Source organism: Narcine bancroftii, chromosome 12, assembly GCF_036971445.1.
Source record: "Narcine bancroftii isolate sNarBan1 chromosome 12, sNarBan1.hap1, whole genome shotgun sequence".
Taxonomy (NCBI): Eukaryota; Metazoa; Chordata; class Chondrichthyes; order Torpediniformes; family Narcinidae; genus Narcine; species Narcine bancroftii.
Genome location: NC_091480.1, coordinates 57,915,390 through 57,939,516, shown reverse-complemented (window position 1 = coordinate 57,939,516; position 24,127 = coordinate 57,915,390). Strand labels below are relative to the sequence as shown.

The window sequence follows — 24,127 nt, the reverse complement described above, 5'->3', positions numbered from 1 at the left end:
TTCAACCAACTGCAGCCTGCTACGTGGCTGATCCAACCAGAATGGAGGCAGTCGAACTGCTACTGCATTAATCATGGGTGTGGCAGCCAGCGAGGCCACATCGACCTCCACCTTCAAGGTCATCATTGCTCGTCCATGTCAGTCATGTGGGACTCAGTGTAGCTGAGGCTCGTCAGGGTCACCAAAATATGTAGTGGCCTGACAACACTACCTTTTGCAAGTGACAATAAATGACACGAGACAGTAGAGTCAGGAATCAGTACCTTTATTGTGCTTAATCACAGCTTTTATAGTTCCCTCTGCGCGTTTCATGCTGAGCCTTCTGGGATGCAGTAGTGATGTCACTTTCCAGCCTCGGATGTCGGGTGCCATAAAAAGCAAGGGCTCTTATTCATACACTTTTCCTAATTGCTGGTGCCTGGCTTGTAGCTGGAGGACTGGGACATCGATGGAGGCTATGCTCTTGCTTAACTGTTGTGGCTGCGTGCAATTCTGTTGTATGCATAGGGCTCCCGCTACACCAGTTAGTCCATGCACTCCACATCCCCCGCATTATCCCTCCCCTATCTATTGTTCGGGGGTATGAGGGAACACTCCCCACGTTCCTGGGTAGAGTTAGTCCAAGCACTCCACATCCCCCACATTATCCCTCCCCTATTTACAGTTCAGCAGTGTGAGGGAACACTCCCCACGTTCCTGGGTAGAGTTAGTCCATGCACTCCACATCCCCCACATTATCCCTCCCCTATCTACAGTTCAGGGGTATGAGGGAACACTCCCCACGTGCCTGGGTAGAGTTAGTCCATGCACTCCACATCCCCCACATTATTCCTCCCCTATCTACAGTTCAGGGATGTGAGGGAATACTCCCCACATGCCTGGGTGGAGTTAGTCCATGCACTCCACATCCCCCACATTATCCCTCCCCTCTCTCCAGTTCAGGGGTACGAGGGAACACTCCCCACATGCCTGGGTAGTTAGTCCATGCACTCTGCATCCCCCACATTATCCCTCCCCTATCTACAGTTCAGCAGTGTGAGGGAAGACTCCCCATGTGCCTGGGTAGAGTTAGTCCATACACTCAATCTGATCATCCTTCCACTGTCAGGAGTGTTACAGAAAAGTCACCTCCAGCATCTTGGTGAATCTTCTTTTGAGCTAAATGATATTTTTTAAAGCCCCCACCCCTGGTCCACACACTGGCCAATGAAGAACAGCTGACACAGCCCCAGATCCAGTTCTGCTGTTTCTTTTATTAGAAAAATTCAACATTACAGAGCTTGGTTGACATTGGGTGGTGAAACCCCTCTGTTCAGTTACAATTTCTGAAGATTTTTTTTTTGTTTTCCTTCTTTTCAACATCACTTTCAAATCAGAACAGGAATAAAAGCAAAAATAAAATTCTTGAAAACGAGGGTAGAAAGGGGGAGGGATGTACAAATTTAGGCGATGGTGTGTTTGACAGATCGTAGAGTGGAGAGAAATTTATTGTCAGCTGCACTGGGCGTGTGACGGGTATAAATTTACAAACTGGATGGTGTGGAACTGGTCATGAACTATGAAGGGTAAATATTACTGGCTGGCCATTCCTGAAGCTTCAGAGGATAACCTAGAATACAGAGAATTAAGGAGAAAGTTGTATCTGAACAGTGTGTATAATTCAGCAAAACAGCCATGTTACCAAGGCATAACTTCACAAACCACCGCTACCATGTGTGGGAAGGGAAGGAGCGATCTGACCCAGAGAGAGGAGGCTTGAGGAATGTCCCACCCCCCCCCCTCCCCTCCCCAGCCAGTGCTGTACTGTCTGGATACAGTGAACCGTGTCTGCACATGCAGGTGGATGTGTTAACACTGCCATGGGAACAGTCTGGATATCTGAAGACCAGGTATCACCTCATTCACAGGCTGGGTGCCTGTATGAAGACAAGAAGGGCAGGTGGGGGAGGGGGTGGTGTGAAAGTTAAATGAACCCCAATCACAGTCTCACAGTGCAGGACAATGAGACACAGCCTCACACCAAGGCCTCTGGTAGCGTGCAGGTCAGACAGCAAGGCACTCACCCTCAGGATCATGGACCCAAGACAGTGGAGAAGGAAGAGGGAACAGACTCCCTGTGATCCAATGGAGGCCAAAACCACTGGCTGTTAGGCCAAGTGAAGGCAGAGGTAAATGGGCCCAGTCCCATAACCAAACTTTCCACCCACACTGTGGGATCAGTAAGACCCAGGGCTGGGTCCACCCTCCAGAGATTAGATGAGGCTCAGTCCAACACCCCCTCCTCCCCACCCTCTCCCTTAGAGACCAGATGCGGCTGGGTCTCTCCCCCCATCCCCCCAGAGAGAGCTGCAAAACCCTCATCTTCAAACCAGGCCCAAGTGGGCCAATGTTTAGAAAAACGTAGGGGAAGAAGGGGAGGGGAGAGAGGGGAAGGGAGAGAACGGAAGGCAGATATAGAGGTGAAAGGGCAGAGACAGGGTAAAGAACAGTGGGTGTACTGGAGGGAGGCAGAGGAGAGGAGGGTAAGCTGGGTGAAGCAGAGTGCCTGAGGGCAAGGGAAGGGGATGCGGGGATGGGACAGTGACCAGTTCAGGCGACTGTGGCGCTGTTTTATGTCAGGGGGAATTGCCAAAGATCTTTCAGGGGAACTACCTCACCCTCCCCTGCCCCCATCCCCCAGGGATTAAACCCAGGCAGAGCCTTACTTTGCCTTGAACTCTCAGCAGGGAACCCTCTCCTTCACCCACCAGGCCTGAGTGGCTCTTAGATTCAAACACACCCAAAAATAAAACACTGAAACAATTAGTCAGAAACCGCCTCCCCCCCCCCCCCCCCCCCCCACAGATGCTCAACTTCCCCTCAGGATCTCTCCCTTGGAAGCAGACAAAGGTTAGGGGGGGTGGGGGGGGGGGGGGGAGAGAGAGAAAAACCACGCACAAACACTAGCGAAGTGCAGGCAGCTCATGCCACTCAAATTAAAACTGGTCTTTTGATGTAGCTGGGTACACAAGGTGCATCAACAACCGTATCATCTCAGGACTAATATCCAGCAGTCAGTACGGAGAAAATCGCTGCTTCTCTGCCCGGTTTCCCACTGCGGAGGACGCCACTTTGCTGGGCACACTCCCTGCTGACCCCTTGGTGGAAGACACCACATTTAGACCCAGGAGTGGGATAGGATTGATCCCCACCAGACTGGAGGCACAAGGGGAGCTCGCCAGAGTAGGAGGGAGACCTCCAGACAGGTCAGGGGTTGCCGCAGGGGTAGAGGTGGGGGTGTTGGGTTCAAAGAGATTCATGTCGAGGTCAGGGACCGTGACTGAGGTTTTCTGGCTGAAGGACTTAGCACTTTCTAAACTGAAAGAGAGAGGAGAGGAAGAGGGAGAGGGTAGGGAAAGCAAGGGAGGCAAGACAGGACAAACAGGTGAACATTAGAACAACCAGGTACATAGTTAGAGGAGGAAAGGGGGAAGAGGGTCAGGTCAGGGGAGAAGGGAAACCTGTTATCCAATAAACACCCAGACCCCATTACACAGCTGAACGCACGCATGTAGTTGGGCAGGTACGCGCACGCACACACACACACACACACACACACACACACACACACACACACACACACACACACACACACACACACACACACACACACACACACACACACACACACACACACGAGTGCTCATACATACATACGTCTGGTCTCCTGCTGCCAGTCAGGGGATGGGGGAACCCATGTCTCTCACTGGAATTCAATGCAGCTGTACCGGGATGGAGAGAAAGCTTGGAGTAACAGGTTGGGAGACTGGCCCTTCAACTGATACCTGGGCATGCCTGGCCTCCACACAGACACCCCCTACACTGATGTAGACGCTGAAAACACAGGCTGAGGGTGGGGAATCTCTGCTCAAAGCCCTCCCACTCAGACAGAGTGGGTGGAACTACAGGCTGAGGATGGGGGAACCTCCTCTCTCACACTCCCACCCTCCCTAATGGGGTAGCTGGAACCATATGGAGGACCGAGGGCAGCAGGTGCCACCTGTGTAGCCACGGTCGGGTACAGATGCAGGGAAACTCGCACCCTCAGGTCAGCACTGCATTGAATTCCTGTTCTTCAAGGGTGCTGTCGGGGGTGGGGTAGGGGGTGGGGTAGAGGTTGGGTGGCAATTGTCACACACTTACCTTGCATTGATGAGGTACTGGGCCAGACTGATGTTGGCTGGCGAGCCTGTGATGGTGATCTGTCGCTCAGTCGACCCCTCTGCTGGGTTGGAGATTTTAATTTGTGCTCCGGACATCTGGCGGATCTCGTTGATTTTGCTGCCTTGTCGGCCGATGATGCATCCAATTAACTGGGGAGAGAGAGGGGAGGTTGACCAAGGGAGGCTGGGGGGGGGGGGGGGGGGAAGGAAGGCTGGGTAGAGGAGAGTGACCGAATGGTTGGAGTAGGGTGGGGGGGGGGGGGTGCCAGGGGAAGAAGGGGTGAGGGTGAGAGAATAGTCACCTCAGGGTCAGGAGGGATGGGGAGAGAGTGAGAGAGGTGACAGGGACACTGGGAACCATCATGGGGACGGAGGGAGTCAGCGAGGTGTAACCAGCCTGAGAGCAGGGATACGCAGCACGGGATATTTTGATCTTCAGAGTTCCACCGCAAGCTCAGTGGGCTGGTGGGTGAAGGATCGGAGGAGAGGAACACCGAGAGTACACGTCTTGGGGCCCCAGGGTGAGGGGTCCCTTTCATCTCACACCAATGGCCCTGATGGGACAGCTTGAGGGAGGAGGGGGAATATCCGTCACAGAGGTTGAAAGGGGGTGGGGGTTGATAGATGGAGTACAGGCCAGGAGGTGAGAATTGGAAGGGGGAGAGAGAAGGAATGAAGCACTCACGTCATTGGGAATGGCGATTTCATGAGAACTGGTTTGGGAGGAATCCATACCTGTTGGGGAGAGCAGCAGAAGTTACTGACAACCAGTGATGCTCACGGCAGAATTGGTAGGTGCTCAGGTCCCAGAGGGCACGCGCTCCTCGACGAGCCCGTCGGTGGAAAGCAGTAGCTTACTGGAGTGCACAGTTCACCCACCTGGACATCAGAGGGCAGCACCACAGGGGATCGAAAGCTACCCATCAAAATGGGAGCCCATTCCACCGGAGTCAAGTCAGGGTGCCTCCCAGCTCCAGCTGGCCTGTCCGGGCATGACCATGTGGGATGCCTCCACATCCCCAAAACATACAGAAGGGGTGGGAGGCTGTGAATCATCCCCCAGTATGTGTATGGGTGGGGGCAGGAGGAGGAACAGGTCTGACCAGTGATCACACACTGGAGGGATCACTTGGGAATGGTTCACCACAGCAGGGGGTTAACATTTGAGATACAATGTTGGGAAATTTTAAATTTTTAAAAAATATAAATTTAGACATAACAGGTCCTTTCGGCCCACGAGCCCGTGCTGCCCAATTACACACAATTAACCCAGTACGTTTTGAAAGGTGGGAGGAAACTGGAGGCCCCGGGGAAAACCCATGCAGACACTGGGAGAACATAAATTCCTTGCAGGCAGTGTGGGATTCAAACTCTGGTCCTGATCGCCAGCGCTGTAACAGTATAACCACAAGTGGGGTCTGTTCCAGTGCCAGCAGCAACTGCAGCCTGAAATGTTCAAACATCAGCCCCGAGAGATCAGAGGGTGAATGGAACGAGGCGAGGCCACGAGGCTGCACACACAAACAGGTCTCTGCAGAACAAGGGAGTGAACGTCAGAGACGGGCTGGTGCACGACACCTGACCACACTAATCCCATTGGCCCTTATGAGGCACCTTGCCTGTCCAATTTCCTGAAAGGGGTAGGCTGGGACTTTTCTCCCTGGAGTGGAGGCCAAGGGGGGAACCTTGTAGAGGTTTATAAAACCACGAGGGGCATGGATAAGGTGGGTGCTTACAGTCTTTTCCCCAGGGTCGGGGAGTCTAAAACCAGAGGGACAGGTTTAAGGGGAGAGGTGAGAGATTTAAGGGGGACCTTCTTCACACAGAGGGTGGTGGGTGTGCGGAATGAGCTGCCACAGGAGGAGGGGACAATTACACCTTTTAACAGACACTTGGACAGGTGGATGGGAAGGGTTTTGACCAAATGCAGGCAGCTCAGAATGCCAACTTGGTCTGCATGGACAAGTTGGGACGAAGGGACTATTCTGTGCTACATGACTGAATGTATTTGAGAAATGTGAAGAAAGAGCCCCTCAGGGCAATGCCCAGGGATTCATGGTACTAACCAGAGTATCCGGGGCTGGTTTGTCCCACTGGTGTGAAGGGGGTCTGCTGCATAGCCAGTTGGTGAAGTTTGGTGAGCTGTGGGAAGGAAGGAGAACAGATGGTGAGCACAGGAACCATACGGTCAAGCTGGCAAAAACCAGGCAGCACTTTCCCACCTCCCACTGCACAGGGATGTCTCCAACCTGAGCACTCACTAGAAACCTTAACCAGTAACAGGACAAATACTGAGAACAGTGTCAGACTGACTGTAACATTAACCTCAATGGAAGCAGGCCTTTCAGCCCATCTCCTCCCTACTGACCCAGTCCCCTTTGTTAGCTCGTCCCCTTTCCCTGCATTCAACCCATCTCCCTCTGAACCTTTCCCATCCACAGACCTGTCCAAATATCTGTTAAATGGTATGTTTTCCCCCATCTCCGCCGCTTCCAGCTCGTCCCACACACAGGATAGTTAAGAAGGCCTGTGAAGAAGGTGCCCCTCAGATCTCCAACACTGGGGAAAAGACTGTGACCACCCACATCCTGATTGTATAAATCTCTACAAGGTTTCCCCTCAGACTCCTCCACTCCAGGGAGAAAAGTCCCAGCCAATCCAGCCTCTCCTTGTAACTCCTGCCCTCCAGTCCCAGAAACAGGTTGCTGTGGGAAGAGAATGCTGGGGGTGTTGGCCATGATCTTTGCATCCTCCTTGGCCACAGCAGAGGTGCCGGAGGATTGGAGAATGGCAAATGTGGTCCCCTTGTTAAAGAAAGGTAACTGAGAGAATCCTGGGAATTACAGACCCCTGAGTCTTACATCAACGGTGGCCAAACTGTTGGAGAGGATTTTTAAGGACAGGATTTATGAGCATTTGGAGAAGTCCAGTCCACTCAGGGATAGTCAGCCTGGCTTTGTGAAGGGAAGATCGTACCTCAGGAGCCTAATTGAGTTTTTTGAGGAGGTAACAAAAGAAATTGATGAAGGCAGGGCAGTAGATGTGGTGTATGTGGATTTTAGCAAGGCATTTGACAAGGTCGCCCATGAGGGTCTTGTTCAGAAAATCCTGAGGCATGGGGTTCACGGAGCCTTGGCTGTGTAGATATAGATTTGGTTTGCCTGTAGAAAGTAGAGAGTAGTAGTGGAAGGAAAGTATTCTGCCTGGAGGTCTGTGACTGGTGGAGTGACGCAGGGATCTGTTCTGGGGACCCCTGCTCTGTGATTTTTATAAATGACCAGAACAAAGAATTAGAGGGATGGGTCAGTAAGTTTGTGGATGATACGAAGGTTCGAGGAGTTGTGGGTGGAGCTGAAAGTTGTTGAAGGTTACAATAGGATATAAACAGGATGCAGAGTTGGGCAGAAAAGTGGTAGATGGAGATCAATCTGGATAATTGTGAGGTGATGCATTTTGGAAGGACAAACCAGAAGTCTGAGTACAGGGTTAATGGATGGATAATTAAATGTGGATGAACAGAGGGACCTTGGGGTACAAATCCATACATCCCTCAAGGTCACTGCACAGGTTTTTTTTTCCTTCTGAACCTCTTTATTGCTTTTAAAACAATCATCCATTTACACCTGCTTTTGAAATACTTTCGCAAAACACTCTCATTGTTTTATTGCCTTTGCAAAGACTCTTGGTGCCTGCGTGACTCACTTTCAGCAAAGCTCTTGCATTTTAAATGAGATCTGTTTTGTGAAGTCTTTGTGTCCTATACTAAACCCCCACAATCTATTTCCTTTAAAAAAAAACATATCTATATACAATATAAAATATTATATATCTGTCACAATACCAATGAGAGTGCAATTCTGGATCTCCTATTAAGAATCGAGGCAGGACAGGTGACAGAAGTATATGTAGGGGAACACTTAGGGTCCAGTGATCATAATTCCACTAGTTTTGAGATGATTATGGATAATGATAGGTTTGGTACTCGGATTGAAATTCTAAATTGGACAAAGGCCCTTTTTTTTTTATAAATTTTTTATTTTTCACACCATAAATCACGTTAGCCATGATATACACTTTTTCTTTTTCACACATATACAGTGACTTTTTCTCCCCCCCCCTCCCTCCTCCCAAGCCACCCCCCCACCCCCCCCTCATCCATTTTAGGTATACAATCTAGGTTGCATTAAGCCAGTCAGACAATGTTGTCATTCAACAAAAATACACCAGAAATTCTACTGAGTCCATTCTCTTCTTTTCTTCTCCTTCCATCAACTTAGGTAATGTTTGTTCCCGGTAGGTTTTCGCTATTGTATTTAATGTAAGGCTCCCATACTTGTTCGAATATTTCAATATTATTTCTTAAATTATATGTTATTTTTTCTAATGGAATACAGTTATTCATTTCTATATACCATTGTTGTATTTTCAAATTATCTTCCAATTTCCAGGTTGACATAATACATTTTTTTGCTACGGCTAGGGCTATCTTAACAAATCTTTTTTGTGCATCCTCCAAGTCAATTCCAAATTCTTTATTTTTTATGTTACTTAGGAGAAAGATCTCTGGATTCTTTGGTATATTGTTTTCTGTTATTTTATTTAATATCTGATTGAGATCATCCCAAAATTTTTCTACTCTCTCACATGTCCAGATTGCATGAATTGTTGTTCCCCTTTCTTTTTTACATCGAAAACATCTATCAGATACTGTTGGGTCCCATTTATTTAACTTTTGCGGTGTAATGTATAGTCTGTGTAACCAATTATATTGTATCATACGTAGCCTCGTATTTATTGTATTTCTCATCGTTCCAGAACATAATATCTCCCATGTTTCCTTTTTTATCTTTATATTTAAATCTTGTTCCCATTTTTGTTTAGTTTTACCATTTGTTTCCTCATTCTCCTTTTCTTGCAGTTTAATATACATATTTGTTATAAATCTTTTGATTAACATTGTATCTGTAATCACATATTCAAGGTTACTTCCCTCTGGTAAACTCAAATTGCTTCCTAATTTATCTTTCAAGTAGGATCTCAGTTGGTAATATGCCAGCGCTGTATCTCCAGTTATATTGTACTTATCTCTCATTTGTTCAAAGGATAAGAATCTACTTCCTGAAAAACAATTTTCTATTCTTTTAATCCCTTTTTTTTCCCATTTTCTAAAGGAAAGGTTGTCTATTGTAAAAGGGAGTAGCTTATTTTGCGTCAATATTAGTTTTGGTAATTGATAATTTGTTTTATTTCTTTCTACATGAATCTTCTTCCAAATATTGAGGAGATGGTGTAATACTGGAGAAGTTCTATGTTGTACCAATTTTTCGTCCCATTTATATAATATGTGTTCAGGTATCTTTTCCCCTATTTTATCTAATTCTAATCTCGTCCAGTCTGGTTTTTCCCTTGTTTGATAAAAATCTGATAGGTATCTTAATTGTGCGGCTCTATAATAATTTTTGAAGTTTGGCAATTGCAAGCCTCCTTGTTTATACCATTCTGTTAATTTATCTAGTGCTATCCTCGGTTTCCCCCCTCTCCATAAAAATTTCCTTATTATTTTCTTTAACTCTTTGAAGAATTTTTCTGTCAGTTGTATTGGCAATGCCTGAAATAAGTATAGTATCCTTGGAAAAATGTTCATTTTAATACAGTTTATCCTTCCTATCAGTGTTAGTGGTAGCTCTTTCCAATGCTCTAAATCGTCCTGTAATTTTTTCATTAGTGCATTGTAATTGAGTTTATATAATTGGCCTAGATTTTTGTTTATTTGTACACCTAGGTATCTTATTGCCTGCATTTGCCATCTAAATGGAGATTCCTTCTTAAATTTTGAGAAATCCGCATTATTCATAGGCATTGCTTCACTTTTATTTACGTTTATCTTGTATCCCGACACTTCTCCATATTCCTTCAATTTCTTATATAATTCTTTTATTGATAGTTCTGGTTCTGTTAAGTACACTATCACAACATCCGCAAATAGACTGATTTTATATTCCCTGTCTTTTATTTTTATTCCTTTTATATTATTATCTATTCTTATCAATTCTGCTAGTGGTTCTATAGCTAGCGCAAACAATAACGGTGATAGTGGGCATCCCTGCCGCGTTGACCTGCTTAAGTTAAATTGCTTTGATACATGTCCATTTACTGTCACTTTCGCTAAAGGTCCCTTATATAATGCTTTAATCCAATTAATATACTTCTCCGGTAAACTGAATTTTTGCAATACTTTGAACAAATAATTCCATTCTACTCTGTCGAAGGCCTTCTCTGCGTCTAAAGCAACTGCTACTGCAGGTGCTTTATTTCCTTCTACTGCATGAATTAAGTTAATAAATTTACAAATATTGTCTGTTGTGCGTCTTTTTTTGATAAATCCAGTTTGGTCTAAATTTACCATTTTCGGTACCTGCTCTGCTAATCTGTTTGCTAATAGTTTAGCTATTATCTTATAATCTGTGTTTAGCAAAGATATTGGTCTATATGACGCTGGTGAGAGTGGATCTTTCCCTTGTTTTAGTATCACTGTAATTATTGCTGTTTTACATGAATCTGGTAAGTTTTGTGTCTCATCAATCTGGTTGATTACATCCAGGAGGGGCAGTATTAATAGGTCTTTAAATGTTTTGTAGAATTCTATTGGGAGTCCATCCTCTCCTGGTGTCTTATTATTTGGTAATTTTTTTATTATCTCTTGTATTTCTACTGTTCCAAATGGTTCTGTTAATTTATTTTGTTCCTCTATTTGTAGTTTTGGTAGTTCAATTTTAGTCAAAAATTCATCTATTTTCCCTTCTTTCCCTTCGTTTTCAGTTCGGTATAATTGTTCATAGAATTCTCTGAAGTTTTCCTTAATTTCTTTTGGATTATATGTAATTTGCTTGTCCTTTTTCCTTAATGCCAATACCATTCTTTTAGTTTGTTCTGTCTTAAGCTGCCATGCTAAGATTTTGTGTGTTTTTTCACCTAGTTCATAATATTTCTGTTTTGTCTTCATTATATTCTTCTCCACCTTATATGTTTGTAATGTTTCATATTTTATTTTTTTATCCGCCAATTCTCTTCTTTTAGTTGTATCTTCCTTCATTGCTAATTTTTTTTCTATGTTTACTATTTCCCTTTCCAACTGCTCTGTTTCCTGATTATAGTCCTTCTTCATCTTGGTTACATAACTTATTATTTGCCCTCTAATGAATGCTTTCATCGCGTCCCATAGTATAAACTTATCTTCCACTGATTCCGTATTTACTTCAAAATACATTTTTAATTGTTTTTCAATAAATTCTCTAAAATCCTGTCTTTTAAGTAGCATGGGGTTTAATCTCCATCTATACATTCTTGGAGGGATGTCCTCTAGCTTTACTGTCAGTATTAAGGGTGAATGGTCCGATAGCATTCTCGCTTTATATTCTGTTTTTCTTACTCTATCCTGCATACTAGCTGATAACAAAAATAGGTCTATTCTTGAGTATGTTTTATGTCTAGTCGAGTAGTATGAGTATTCCTTTTCTTTTGGGTTTTGTTTCCTCCATATGTCCACAAGTTTCATTTCTTGCATTGATTTAATTATAAATTTGGTTACTTTGTTCTTCCTGTTAATTTTTTTCCCCGTTTTATCCATATTTGGATCCAAATTCAGATTGAAATCCCCTCCTATTAGTATGTTCCCTTGCGTATTAGCTACCTTCAAAAAGATATCTTGCATAAACTTTTGATCTTCTTCATTAGGTGAATATATATTAAGTAGATTCCAAAGCTCCGAATATATCTGACATTTTATCATAACATATCTCCCTGCTGGATCTATTATTTCCTCTTCTATTTTAAATGGCACATTTTTGCTAATTAATATAGCCACACCTCTTGCTTTTGAATTATACGATGCTGCTGTTACATGTCCTACCCAATCTCTCTTTAATTTCTTGTGCTCCAATTCAGTTAAATGTGTTTCTTGGACAAATGCTATATCTATTTTTTCCTTTTTCAGTAAATTTAGTAGTTTCTTCCTTTTAATTTGGTTATGTATTCCATTAATATTTAAAGTCATATAGTTCAGCGTAGCCATTTTATATTTTGTTTATCTTCTCTTTCCGTTTTTCCATCATTACCTTTCCTCCTTTTCCATTTCTGTTTTCTTATTTTCAACTCTTTACAAGACAACATTCCTACAACATCCAACATTTTCCTTATTCTCCTATTTCTATCTTCTTTATCCCCAATCTCCCCTTCCCCTCCTGAGTTGTCCTTTATCCCTTGTCGGACAACCACATCTCCCCTCTCCATTTGGATTTGCGAATCCACTCGCAAGCGTCAACTGATTTTAGTGACCGCTATTTTCCCCCACCCAGCCCCCCCAGAAAAGATTTCACTTTTCATATGTCACAAAGGTCACTCTTTTAATTCCCTCCTTATTCTCTCTATTCCATTACCTTCCCTTAATTCTTGTCTATACTATCTATATTTTCCTCTAATTACAGATACATTCACGTATGCACATTGTCTCTATTCACTCTTATACCTCTTTACCCGCATACATATCAATCGTGGTCATTTTTACCCTCATTACCCGTCTTCATCCCTCAGTCTATTTTTGTCTTTACCCACATACATATCAATCGTGATCATTTTTACTCTCATTACCCGTCTTCATCCCTCAGTCTATTTTTGTAATTGTTCTGCAAATTTTCATGCTTCTTCTGGATCCGAGAATAGTCTGTTTTGTTGTCCTGGAATAAATATTTTCAATACCGCAGGATGCTCAGTATAAATTTATACCCTTTCTTCCATAAAATCGCCTTTGCTGTATTGAACTCTTTTCTCTTCTTTAGGAGTTCAAAACTTATATCTGGATAAATGAAGATTTTTTGCCCTTTATACTCCAGTGGTTTGTTGCCCTCTTACTTTTTCCATTGTCTTCTCCAGTACCTTTTCTCTTGTAGTATATCTTAGGAATTTTACTAAAATAGATCTTGGTTTTTGTTGTGGTTGTGGTTTAGAGGCCAATGCTCTATGTGCCCTTTCTATTTCCATTTCTTGCTGTAGTTCTGGACATCCTAGGGTCTTAGGGATCCACTCTTTTATAAACTCCCTCATATTCTTGCCTTCTTCATCTTCCTTAAGGCCCACTATCTTTATGTTATTTCTTCTGTTATAATTTTCCATTATATCTATTTTTTGAGCTAGTAGTTCTTGTGTCTCTTTAGTTTTTTTATTAGATTCCTCCAATTTCTTTTTTAAGTCTTCTACCTCCATTTCTGCTGCTACTGCCCGTTCTTCCATCTTGTCCATTTTTTTCCCCATTTCTGTTAAGGTCATATGTATTTTATTCACTTTCTCTTCTGTGTTGTTTATTCTTCTTCTTAAATCATTGAATTCCTGTGTTTGCCATTCTTTAAATGACTCCATGTATCCTCTAACAAGAGAAAGTATATCATTTACCTTGCCTTTCCCTTCATCTATTTCACTGTATTCTTCCTCTTCTTCTTCCTCTGGGTTGGCCATCTGTTGTTTCTTTGTTGCCCTTTCCTTCTCTTCTTTCTTGATTCTATTGTCTTCTGTGGTCTCTTCTTGCTGCAGGTGTTCTGCAGCTGTCGTTGCCGGCTGTGGAGATCGACTCCCCAGCTGGTCCCCCCTCCCGTCGGTGTGCTTTTTTTCATGCGCATCGCGCATGCGCGAGGAGTCGCGCTCCTCGCGCATGCGCGGTTGCGCACTTTTACTCGGCTCTGCGAGCCATTGTTGTAGTTCTTTTTCTACCGACCTGAGGAAGCGGGCTCCTCTCTCCACAGCGGGCCTCTTCGGACAGGTAAGGCCTTCACCTTTTTCCTCCGTTGTCTTCTCTTCCTCTCTTCTTACCGTTGATTTTGATTTTTCTTTTTTTGTCTCCATCTTCTTTCCACCTTTATACTCACTTTTCTTTAACTTTTATTTCTGTGCCTTTGTATTTTCTCTTGTTTTTCCCGACTTTTCTGGAGAGGGCTGGAGTTCTCCGTCCGGCCACTACTCCATCACGTGACTCCTCCCAAGGTCACTGCACAGGTTGATAGGATAGTTAAGAAGGCCTGTGGGATGCTGGGCTTCATTAATAGGGGGATTGAGTTCAGGAGTAGAGGTCATGGTGCAACTCGACAAATCTCTGGTGAAACCACATTTCAAATATTGTGTTCAGTTCCGGTCACCTCATTATAGGAAGGATGTGGAAGCTGTAGAGAGGGTGCAGAGGAGATTTACCAGTAGGTTTCCTAGATTGGGAAACAAGTCTCATGAGGCAAGGTTAGCAGGGCTGGGACCTTTCTCTTTGGAGCGAAGAAGGGTGAGAGACAACTTGATAGAGGTCTACAAGATTATGAGAAGCATGGTGGACAGTTTTCCCAGGGCAGGATCAGCAAACACTAGAGGACATCTGTACAAAGTGAAGGGAGGGAAGTTCACGGGAGACATCAGGGTTATATTTTTTTTTGCACAGAGAGTTGTGGGTGCCGGAAATGCCTTGCCAGGGGTGGTGGAGGCGGCTGGAACATTGGGAGAATTTAAGAGACTCTTGGACAGGCGCATGTATGAAAGAAAAATAGAGGGTTACAGGGTAGGGAGGGTTTATTTTTTTTGGCATGAATATAGAGGGTCCAAGTGCAGTAGTGTTCTATGTTCTAACATCCTCATAAATCTTTTCTGCACCCTTTCCAAGTTAGTGAGCTTTCCTATAACTGGGAAACACTCCCAACATGGCCTAAGCAACATTTCATGAAAGTTAATCTGTTTAAAAAGACAATGATAAAAATCACTTTACAATAATCAAAAATAAGGCACTCACATCAGGATGTGGGATGGCAAACTGTCCTTGGATGGTGTAAGCCTACAGTATGAGGGAAGAAGAGGCAGTTAATGATTAGCATGTCCCTCCGAGCTACACCCGTTCACCAGGATTAGCACGTAAACCCTGATATTCTGCCACCGTTCACCCTCTCCAACAGGATCACCACTGGCTTTAGAATAACTCACGCAAACACACTAGAACAGAAAAAGGATCCACACAGCAACACAACCAGACAGCACGAATAAGCAATGGGGGTGGGGACACGGGCAACAGTCTTACCTGTCCACCAGCAAAAATGACGGGAGCAGACACAGGCTTGGGGCGGTATGGTACGGTTATGCCCTTCGGAGGAGATTGCTTCAAAAACAGAAAGACAGTTCACAAAGTCAGTGGGGCAACTGAGCAGTGCAGAAAATTTTGAGCACTCACAAAAAGTCCAGCACACAAGCAACTTTACAATTCACCACATCTCGACAGCTAATGAACAGTGGGGAGTGCTGTAGAACAGAGGGACCTCGATGTACGGGGACTGACACAGTGAACGGTGGGGAGTGCTATAGAACCAAGGGACCTCGATGTACGGGGACTGACACGGTGAACGGTGGGGAGTGCTGTAGAACCAAGGGACCTCGATGTAAGGGGACTGACACGGTGAACGGTGGGGAGTGCTGTAGAACAGAGGGACCTCGATGTACGGGGACTGACACCGTGAACGGTGGGGAGTGTTGAAGAACAGAGACCTCGGGGTACGGGGAGACACGGTGAACGGTGGGGAATGTTACAGAGAGACCTTGGGGTATAGGTATAGTTTCCTGAGAGTTGGGACACAGGAAGACAAGCTGGTGAAGGTGTTAAACACACGGCTTCGTGGGTAAGGGCACTGAGTCCAGGAGCAGGGGTGTCCTGTTACAACTGTACAGGACGTTGGGGAGACCACACTTGGGAGTATTGTGCACAGTTCTGGACACCCAGCTGTGGGAAGGAGGTCACTGAGCTGGAAAGGGGGCAGGAAAGATTCACCAGGATGTTCCTGGGACTGGAGGGCTGGAGTGACAAGGAGAGGCTGGGACCTTTCTCCCTGGAGTGGAGGAGGCTGAGGGGGGACCTTCTGGAGGTTTATAAAATCATGAGGGCCATGAATAAGGTGGGTGGTCACAGTTTTTTCCCCAGGGTCAGGGAGTCTAAAACTAGAGAACAGAGGTTTAAGGTGAACGGGGAGAGATTCAAAGGACCTGAGGGGGTGGGTGTGTGGAGACAAACACACTGTGTGGAGATGGAGACAAACACACTGTTTTAAAGACATTTGGACAGATCCGTGGATGGGAAAGGTTTAGAGGGAGATGGGCCGGGCACATGGAAATGGGACTAGCACAGGTAGGGGACTAAGTCGGCAGAGAGGAGGTGGGCCAAAGGTCCTTTTTCTTGCTCAATAACTCTATGAACCAATGTGTCTAAATTGCTCAAGAATTGGATCCCCACCCCCCCCTCCACGTCCTGTTCAACGAACCCCATCTACCTCCAGAATCACCACACAGATCTGCTTGGCGCACTCGATGATGGATGGCGGGGTGCCAGCGATGGTGATGGCTCTCTCAGTAGAGTTGGGCAGCATATCTCCGGCAACCTGAACCTGGGCTCCAGTCGACTGTTGAAACAAAAACCAATGTCGTCGAAGGTGAAACAGGACAGGAAAGGCACTTTGGCCCACCACATCTTGCAACCCACAAGGACCAATTAAACAAGAGACTGGAGCCAGACATGCTCTGCTGGAGGAACCCAGCGGGTCAAGCAGAAGAATTTCAGGTCCAAACCCTTTGATAAAAGATCAGCCATTCCTTCTCTCCCACTCATGCAGCTTGGCCAGTGGAGTGTGCTTGCTGACAAATGAAATAATCCCTGCTGCTTGCACCTGATACATCTGGAAGCCTCTCAAACACCACGACTGCATTCGCCAACAGCACAGCCCCACAGTTCTGCAGAAAAAAAGACCCACATATCTCTAACTCCCCCTCCCCCACCTTAAACGCAGGTCCTCAAATGTGCAATTTTTAAAAAAATTACACAGGGAAAAAGATTCTGACTTGTCCATCCTGTCAGAAATCCATTAACCTCCATCAGGTCTCCCCTCAGCCTCTGGCACTTCAGAGAAAACAACCCAGGTTTGTCCCACCTCTCCCCATAACCCAATCCAGGCCACATCCTGGGGAACCGCTTCTGTACCCTTTCCAAAGCCTCCATGTCCTGTAATGGGGTCAACCTGGATTGCAGAAAATTCTCCAACTGTAGCCCAACCGCAACATTACTTCCCTTCTCTTGGACAATAACCAGACTGATGAAAGGCAAGTTTGCCTTTACCACCCTGTCCACTTCCAGGGAGCTGTGGACACGCATCTCCAGTGACCTCCCAACATGCAGGAGGGCAGACACCACCCCAAAATCCAGGAATGGGGGAAAATGCCAGGGATTCACAGCAGTCTGCAAACTGAATGAGAGGGTGAGCAAATTTAAGTTCTTGGGAGTCACCATCTTGTCCCCTTTCCCAGTGACACACCAATGGCTTCATGAAGAAAGCATGTCAGGACCTCGACTTCCTCAGGAGTTTGCGGAGGTTTGCTAAGACACCAGAAACCCTGGGAAATTTCTAGAGGTGTGGTGGATAGCGTGCTGACCGGCTGCATCACGGACTGATTTGGGGGACACCAATACCCCGGAGCATAAAGCCCTGCAAACAGTAGTGGACACGGCCCAGGACATCACAGGCAAAACCCTCCCCTCTACTGAGTAAATCCACAGGGAGCACTGCCATCAGAGAGCAGCAGCAATCATCAAGGATCCACACTATCCAGCTCACACTCTGTTCCCGCTGCTGCCATCAGGAAAGAAGTGTAGGTGCCAAAACTCGCATCACCAGGTTCAGGAACAGTTGCTCCCCCTCCACCATCAGACTCCTCAAAGACAAACTCCATTAGGGACTCATTTAAGGACTCTGACTTGCAATTTATTGATTTTTTTCCCCCCTCGTGTTGCAGTTTGTTTACATTGTGTATTTTGTGATTCTGCCCGGTCTGCTGCAGGAAAAGGGATCTCAGGGTTGTATGTGATGTCACATATGTACTCTGACAATAAATCCAAACATCTGAGAATCCGAGTTTGTCCCCTACCTCCTACTGACAGAGCTCACCTCACGGATCTCCTTGATCTTGCAGCCTCCTTTCCCAATCAGCGATCCGCACTGGCTGGCTGGGATCACGATGCGCAGGGTGACAGGTGGTTGGCTGGATGCTGTGCTGTTTGCCATGCCACTGTTGATATCCTGAGGAATCAAGGAGACTATCAGCCTGGGCTCACAACAGGTTGCCCTGAGAAACACCAGAACCCCCCCCCCCCCCCCCATTAGAAACTTCTTTCACTTCAAGCCCAGCACAGCAGCAGACGAGAGACTGAGTCCGAACACTATAGCTCACCTCCTCCAGCTTGTGAGTTATCATGGTGAATGCTTTAAAGATGGCGCTGGTTGGGCCAGAGAGAGTGACGATCCGCTCTGGGCAGTTTCCCTCAGAGATATTGATCCGTGCACCGCTCTGTGCATGTGTGTGTGTGTGTGAGAGAGAGAGAGAGAGAGAAAAAAAGCTTCAGTTTCAGCCCAAGTACTGCTGCAGAGCATGTGGAGACTGATGAACAGGAACTTACCTCTTCGCGCATCTTCTTCACGGTCTCTCCTTTCTGGGGAAGGGAGAGATACAAAGGTTACCTGCTGGCTGAGACATCACGAGAAAACACAGAGGTAATAGTTACCGTCAGGCAGTGACTGACCTTCCCAATGATGCTTCCCACTTCCTGCAAGCAGAACACATAAACATGTCATTGGAGGGCTCCCAATGAAGCACAGAGTTGCTCGACCCACGGTGCCCAAGTACAAAAACTAAGACATCCTGTTACAACTGTACAGGACGTTGGGGAGATCACACTTGGAGTACTGTGTACAGTTCTGGTCACCCAGCTATAGGAAGCGTGTCAGAGCTGGAAAGGGTGCAGAGGAGATTCACCAGGATGTCCTTGGTTCTGGAGGGCTTGAAAGGGAGGGGTGGAGTCTGATTTCCTAGTACAGCCCCCAGGGAGCATACACACCCCCTGGGGGCCACAGCACATTTTGGGGTGGAGGGGGAAGAAACACAGCCTGAAACCAAATAATAACTTTCATGGACTTGTTAGTACAGAAGAAACCAAGCAAACACTGACTTTACAGGGAAGGGGGCCCATAAACTGAGCAGTCTTTAGGGGGCCAGAGCCAAAAGAAGGGTGAGAATGGCTGCCCCAGTGGAAGTGGCTGAAGAATGATCTCCTCCACTCCAGCCTCTCCTTGCAACTCCAGTCCCGATAACACCCTGGTGAATCCTTTCTGCACTCTTCCTAGTTCAGTCACATCCTTGCTCAGACACATGGTTCTTTGCCCCACCCACAGGTAAGTGACCACCACCACACCCCCCCCCACCCCCAGGGACAGACCAGGGTAGGACACAAACCTTCCCATGCATCAGCAGCCTGAGGGTCAGGGTGACGTTCAGCCCTCCTTCAACACCAGTGTCCATATCAGATTCTGTAGTTCTCCAGCGAATCGATGGGGGTCACAGATGTTCCTGCAATGGCAAGGATTAGCTTCCCCCACCATCTGCCACAATCAGCAATAAGGCCCCCCCACACACACACACACACACACACACACACACACACACACACACACACACACACACACACACACACAGACCCCTGCAGCAAACAGAACACTCTGTTTGTAGATTTAACGTACTGGGGAAAAGGACATTCAGGAAGGTGACAAAAGAGGTTCCCCAGGATGTGGCCTGGATTGGAGGGGGTAGGTCTTGGGGAGAGGCTGGACAAATAGGTTTTCTCTGGAGCGTCGGAGGCTGAGCCAAGACCCCGAGGGATTAAAAAATTATGGTATGGATAATAGACAGTGAGAACCTTATCACCAGGGTAAAAATATCACACTTGAGGATATGTTGGGGGTTAAAGATTTGCAGAGCAAGTGTTTATTTTGAAGCACAGAGAGTAGTGGGTGCCTGGAAGGGGCTGCAAGAGGGGCTGATACGATAATGGTGTTTCAGAGCCTTGTAGATCAAAACATGAATATTAAGATTGGAGTGATACGGAGTGTGTGCAAGCAACAAAGTTGAATTTAATTTGGACATCATGTTCTCCGTTGCAAGGTCAGTGGGAAAATCAATTATCAGTATAGGAAGGAGAGAGAGGAAGAAAAACAGTTGGTCCGGTGATGGCACTGCGGAGTTTCCAGACACTCTGTCTCACCCTGACCCTCAGGCCCAACACGAGGCAGTTGGTGGCCTGCAGGACCTGATGTGGAATTCTACAACTTCACGTAACCGAATTTATCTGCAGTCATGGCCATGCATCACAGACACGGACAGCTCATCTTTCCGTCATTTTCATCTTCAGGAGTGCAGGACGCGCTTGACCTGCCAGTCATAATGTCCTGTGCCACATTTCACTGCTCCTACATTCTTCTATCCATGTTACAACTGCACCCACTCACTCATTGACAAAATGCCTCAGTGGTCAGCCTCACTTTACCCGGCGAGAGACACAATCACCCTTCTGCAGCTAAACCACCTTGCGTCACCGCGCTCCCAGTTTCCACCTTGGACCAAAAAACACAAAGCTGGAGAAACCAGGCTGGTCAAACAGCAAAGAGACAAAACCAACATTTCATCGAGATGCGAGCAAAATGTCGGCAGGCGCCCTCGAACACAGTGTCTGCACATTTGTGTTCTACTCCCATCTTTGACCTGATGGTCAAAGATTCCCACAGATGCAGAACGAGATGTTGAACATTTTCAGGCTTTTATTTTAAATTTGCAGGTACAACATACCCAAGGTCAGTAAAAATGATCTCTGGGAGATGTCGGAACAACAACATCCCCAACTGCTTTGAGGATGTAACAGTGCCCATCTCTACTACTTCCACTGGCAGCTGCTTCAAGGTACCAAACACTTTCTGTTCAACAGCAGTGGACAAACCAACATTAGGATTAAGATGGATCGAGACCTTCCTGCACTTGTGATCTCTCCGTCCCTCCACACTCCCCACTGTTCACAGTATCCCCTACCCTTGTACCCCGAGGTCCCCCCGTCCCTCCACACTCCCCACCATTCAGTGTGTCCCCTACCTTTGTACCCCGAGGTCCCCCCGTCCCTCCACACACCCCACCATTCAGTGTGTCCCCTACCCTTGTACCCCAAGGTCCCCCCGTCCCTCCACACCTTTCACAGTATGTCCCCTCCACACTCCCCACCATTGTGTCCCCTACCCTTGTACCCAGAGGTCCCTCCACACTGCCCACCGTTCAGTGTGTCCCCCTACCCTTGTATCCCGAGGTCCCCCATCCCTCCACACTCCCCACCGTTCAGTGTGTCCCCCTACCCTTGTACCCCAAGGTCCCCCATCTCTCCACACCTTTCAGTGTGTCCCCTATCCTTGTACCCCAAGGTCCCCCCGTCCCTCCACACTCCCCACCATTCAGTGTGTACCCTACCCTTGTATCCTGAGACTCCCCCATCCCTCCACACTCCCCACCGTTCATAGTGTGTCCCCTACCCTTGTACCCCAAGGTCCTCCCACACTCCCCACATTTCAGTGCGTCCCTTACCCTTGTACCCCCGTCCCTCCACAATCCCATTATAGCGTGTCCCCTAATCTTGTACCCCGAGGTTCCCCGATATGCCATATCCTTGCACCTGGAGGTCCTTTTGGACTGTCAGGCACTTTGAGGGGCAGATCTCCAAGTGACATCCTCAACAAGCAAAACTGAACTTAAAAGGAACCACCAGACATAAGCGAGGTGACCAGACATTCTGCTTGGATACTCACTGTTTTACTGAGTTGGAACAAGGGTCCTGGCTCTGACCAACGACACAGGAACTGTGAAGCAAAGCAGAGGCACCTCAGCAAGATCGAACTGACCCCCAACTCTCCCACGAGGCAAGCCCTAGCTTCCAAAACCAAACGTTGCAGACAGCAAACAAACACAGTAAAGACTCAGCAGAGGGGATCAGAGTCAGCACCTGGACGGAGAGAAAAGCTAATTGCAGGTGGATTGGAGAACAGGAATTACTCCAATCAGGTCACAGAGGCCATCTCGTCAGCCTTGTGCTTTGTCCAGCCTGCCCCTCTAACCTTCAAACCCGTATTCTCTGCTGACTCCCAATCCTGACGGGCTGTTGCTTCTTTTCCCACCGATGCTGCCTGACTTGCTTCCAGACAAGGACCAGCCATTGGAAAGTTGCTCTCTTACCCTCTCACCTTCAACCTACATCCTCCAGTTCTAGAATCGTCTATCATCTCCCTGACTTCCTCCTCGTCCTGGTAAACCCCACATCTGTTTATTCCAATTTCTCACAGGTCACCTGTTGCCCCCAATAGGTCACCAAACTATTTTTTTTGCATCAGGTTCCCCATTACCGATTTCCCCACCTTTACTGAATCTTCATTTCCCACCTTACATCTCTTGCTCAGAGACATAAATATCGCTGCCCAAAACTCAAATGTCCACTCACCCTCAGCAATGAAAACTTGGCCACGCTGATCATTACCTAAAGCATTCAACTTCCCAGCTTACCCAACCAATCGCCACCTCAATTATCCAACCCTCACCCACTTCCAAAACATGAGGAACCCTCTCCCTTCCCCCACCAATCCCTGCTCTAGTTACTAACCAGACTCTCCCTTAGCAAACCCCATCAAACCCTGCCTGCAATCAGTCCCTCCTTGATCCCCACAAATTCCTCATTCTATCACTCTTCCTTCACCACCACCGGACACCCCTCCCAGACTAAATCCAGTTTCCCTGCAAAATTCCCCTCCCCTTCACCCCACCTCAGCCCTTCCCCCTCCCCAACCTGATCAATTGCTCCACCCTCCTCCCACCCCCCCAATCCCGACCAATTGCACCACCCCCTCCCATCCTGATCAATTGCACCACCCCCTCCCTACCCGATCCTCTCCCCCAGTTCGGCGCTGACGTTGAACCCGAGGCCCGCCTCCCCTCCACCGGGCCTGCTGTGACAAAGGCCAAACCCGAGGACCCGGTAGGCTCGCTCTCCGCCGGCGGCCAAGCCAGAGACCTAAATCCAAGGCCTCGTAGGCCCGAAGCCTGCGGCCTAGCGCAGGCCACCCGCCCCGACGTCAGGAGGGGGCCGTGCAGCCGGCCCAATGCTCCGATCCGGGGACGGCCGCTCACCTGCCGAGGTCCGGGTAGGGAGGGCCTGGGCGGGGAGGTCGGGTCGGGGCCGGGACTCGGGGAGGCGGGAGAGAGAAATGGCGACGGCAACGCGGGCACAAAGAAGCTGCAGCCTGAACTCTGACCCCCCCCCCCCACGACACGCAGCCGCGTTCTCCCCGCCCCGCGCGTCACGGCCGGCAGCCTCGCCTGCGCAAAGGCCACGCGCCGCTGCGCCTCACTCGACCTCCCCGCTTCGCTGCCGTCAACCCGTTTCGTTCCCCCTCCTCGGGGCCTGGAACACTGACGCCCTCCCTCGCCGCACCCGCCAGCGGCTGGCAAACCTCATTTCGCTCCCTCGCCCTGATCGGGGTACGGTGTGCGGTCAGCGCAGGCGCGAACAACCGGCAAGCCGGTGCGTGAGGCAGTGCGCATGCGTACTTCATGCTGCTTGAGTTCCAGGATTTCAGCGAGAGCGAGCTTTTATAAACATTGTTTTTATGATTACACCGAGTTCTAAACATTGTGCACACGGGGCTATACACGTACACGTGGTTCGAAACATTACACAGCGTGATAATTCATGCATGCAGACATAAACAATACCCAGTATAAAATCATCACCCTGGGCTCCAATTTATTTGAAAGGTTTGTTTCTTGAATAAAAATTGGGGATTATCATAGCCAATGGCAAACTTAACAGAAAGATCATTTCAGATTTGCTCTATCACGTAGGAAGTTGGAGAAACATTAAATTACCTGGCATTGAATTTAGCTGAAAGCGTATACTTGCCGCAGAATGTATTGCAGCTGTTGGACATTCCTGCTGCATTGAATCTTCCTGAAGATTCATT

At 47.3% G+C, this 24,127-nt stretch overlaps 1 protein-coding gene across 3 annotated transcripts; it reads right to left on the bottom strand.

The window, feature by feature from the left end:
• Positions 1-1,233: 1,233 nt before the first annotated feature.
• Positions 1,234-23,421, bottom strand: pcbp2 (poly(rC) binding protein 2). 3 transcript variants are annotated; one of them, XM_069906116.1, is made up of 14 exons: positions 23,295-23,420; positions 21,926-21,976; positions 19,542-19,655; positions 18,832-18,855; positions 18,709-18,741; positions 18,483-18,599; positions 18,200-18,331; positions 16,535-16,663; positions 15,298-15,375; positions 15,016-15,057; positions 6,269-6,344; positions 4,888-4,937; positions 4,183-4,352; positions 1,234-1,609 (listed from the first exon to the last, which is right to left on the bottom strand). In XM_069906116.1, the coding sequence occupies exons 3-14, from the start codon at positions 19,605-19,607 to the stop codon at positions 1,573-1,575; spliced, it is 954 nt and encodes a 317-aa protein (XP_069762217.1). In that variant the 5' UTR covers positions 19,608-19,655; positions 21,926-21,976; positions 23,295-23,420; the 3' UTR covers positions 1,234-1,572. The 3 variants fall into 3 exon arrangements, with proteins under 3 accessions (XP_069762217.1, XP_069762218.1, XP_069762219.1); XM_069906117.1 differs by lacking the exon at positions 23,295-23,420 and adding an exon at positions 23,048-23,168; XM_069906118.1 differs by lacking the exon at positions 16,535-16,663 and having other exon boundaries at positions 23,295-23,421.
• Positions 23,422-24,127: the final 706 nt, after the last annotated feature.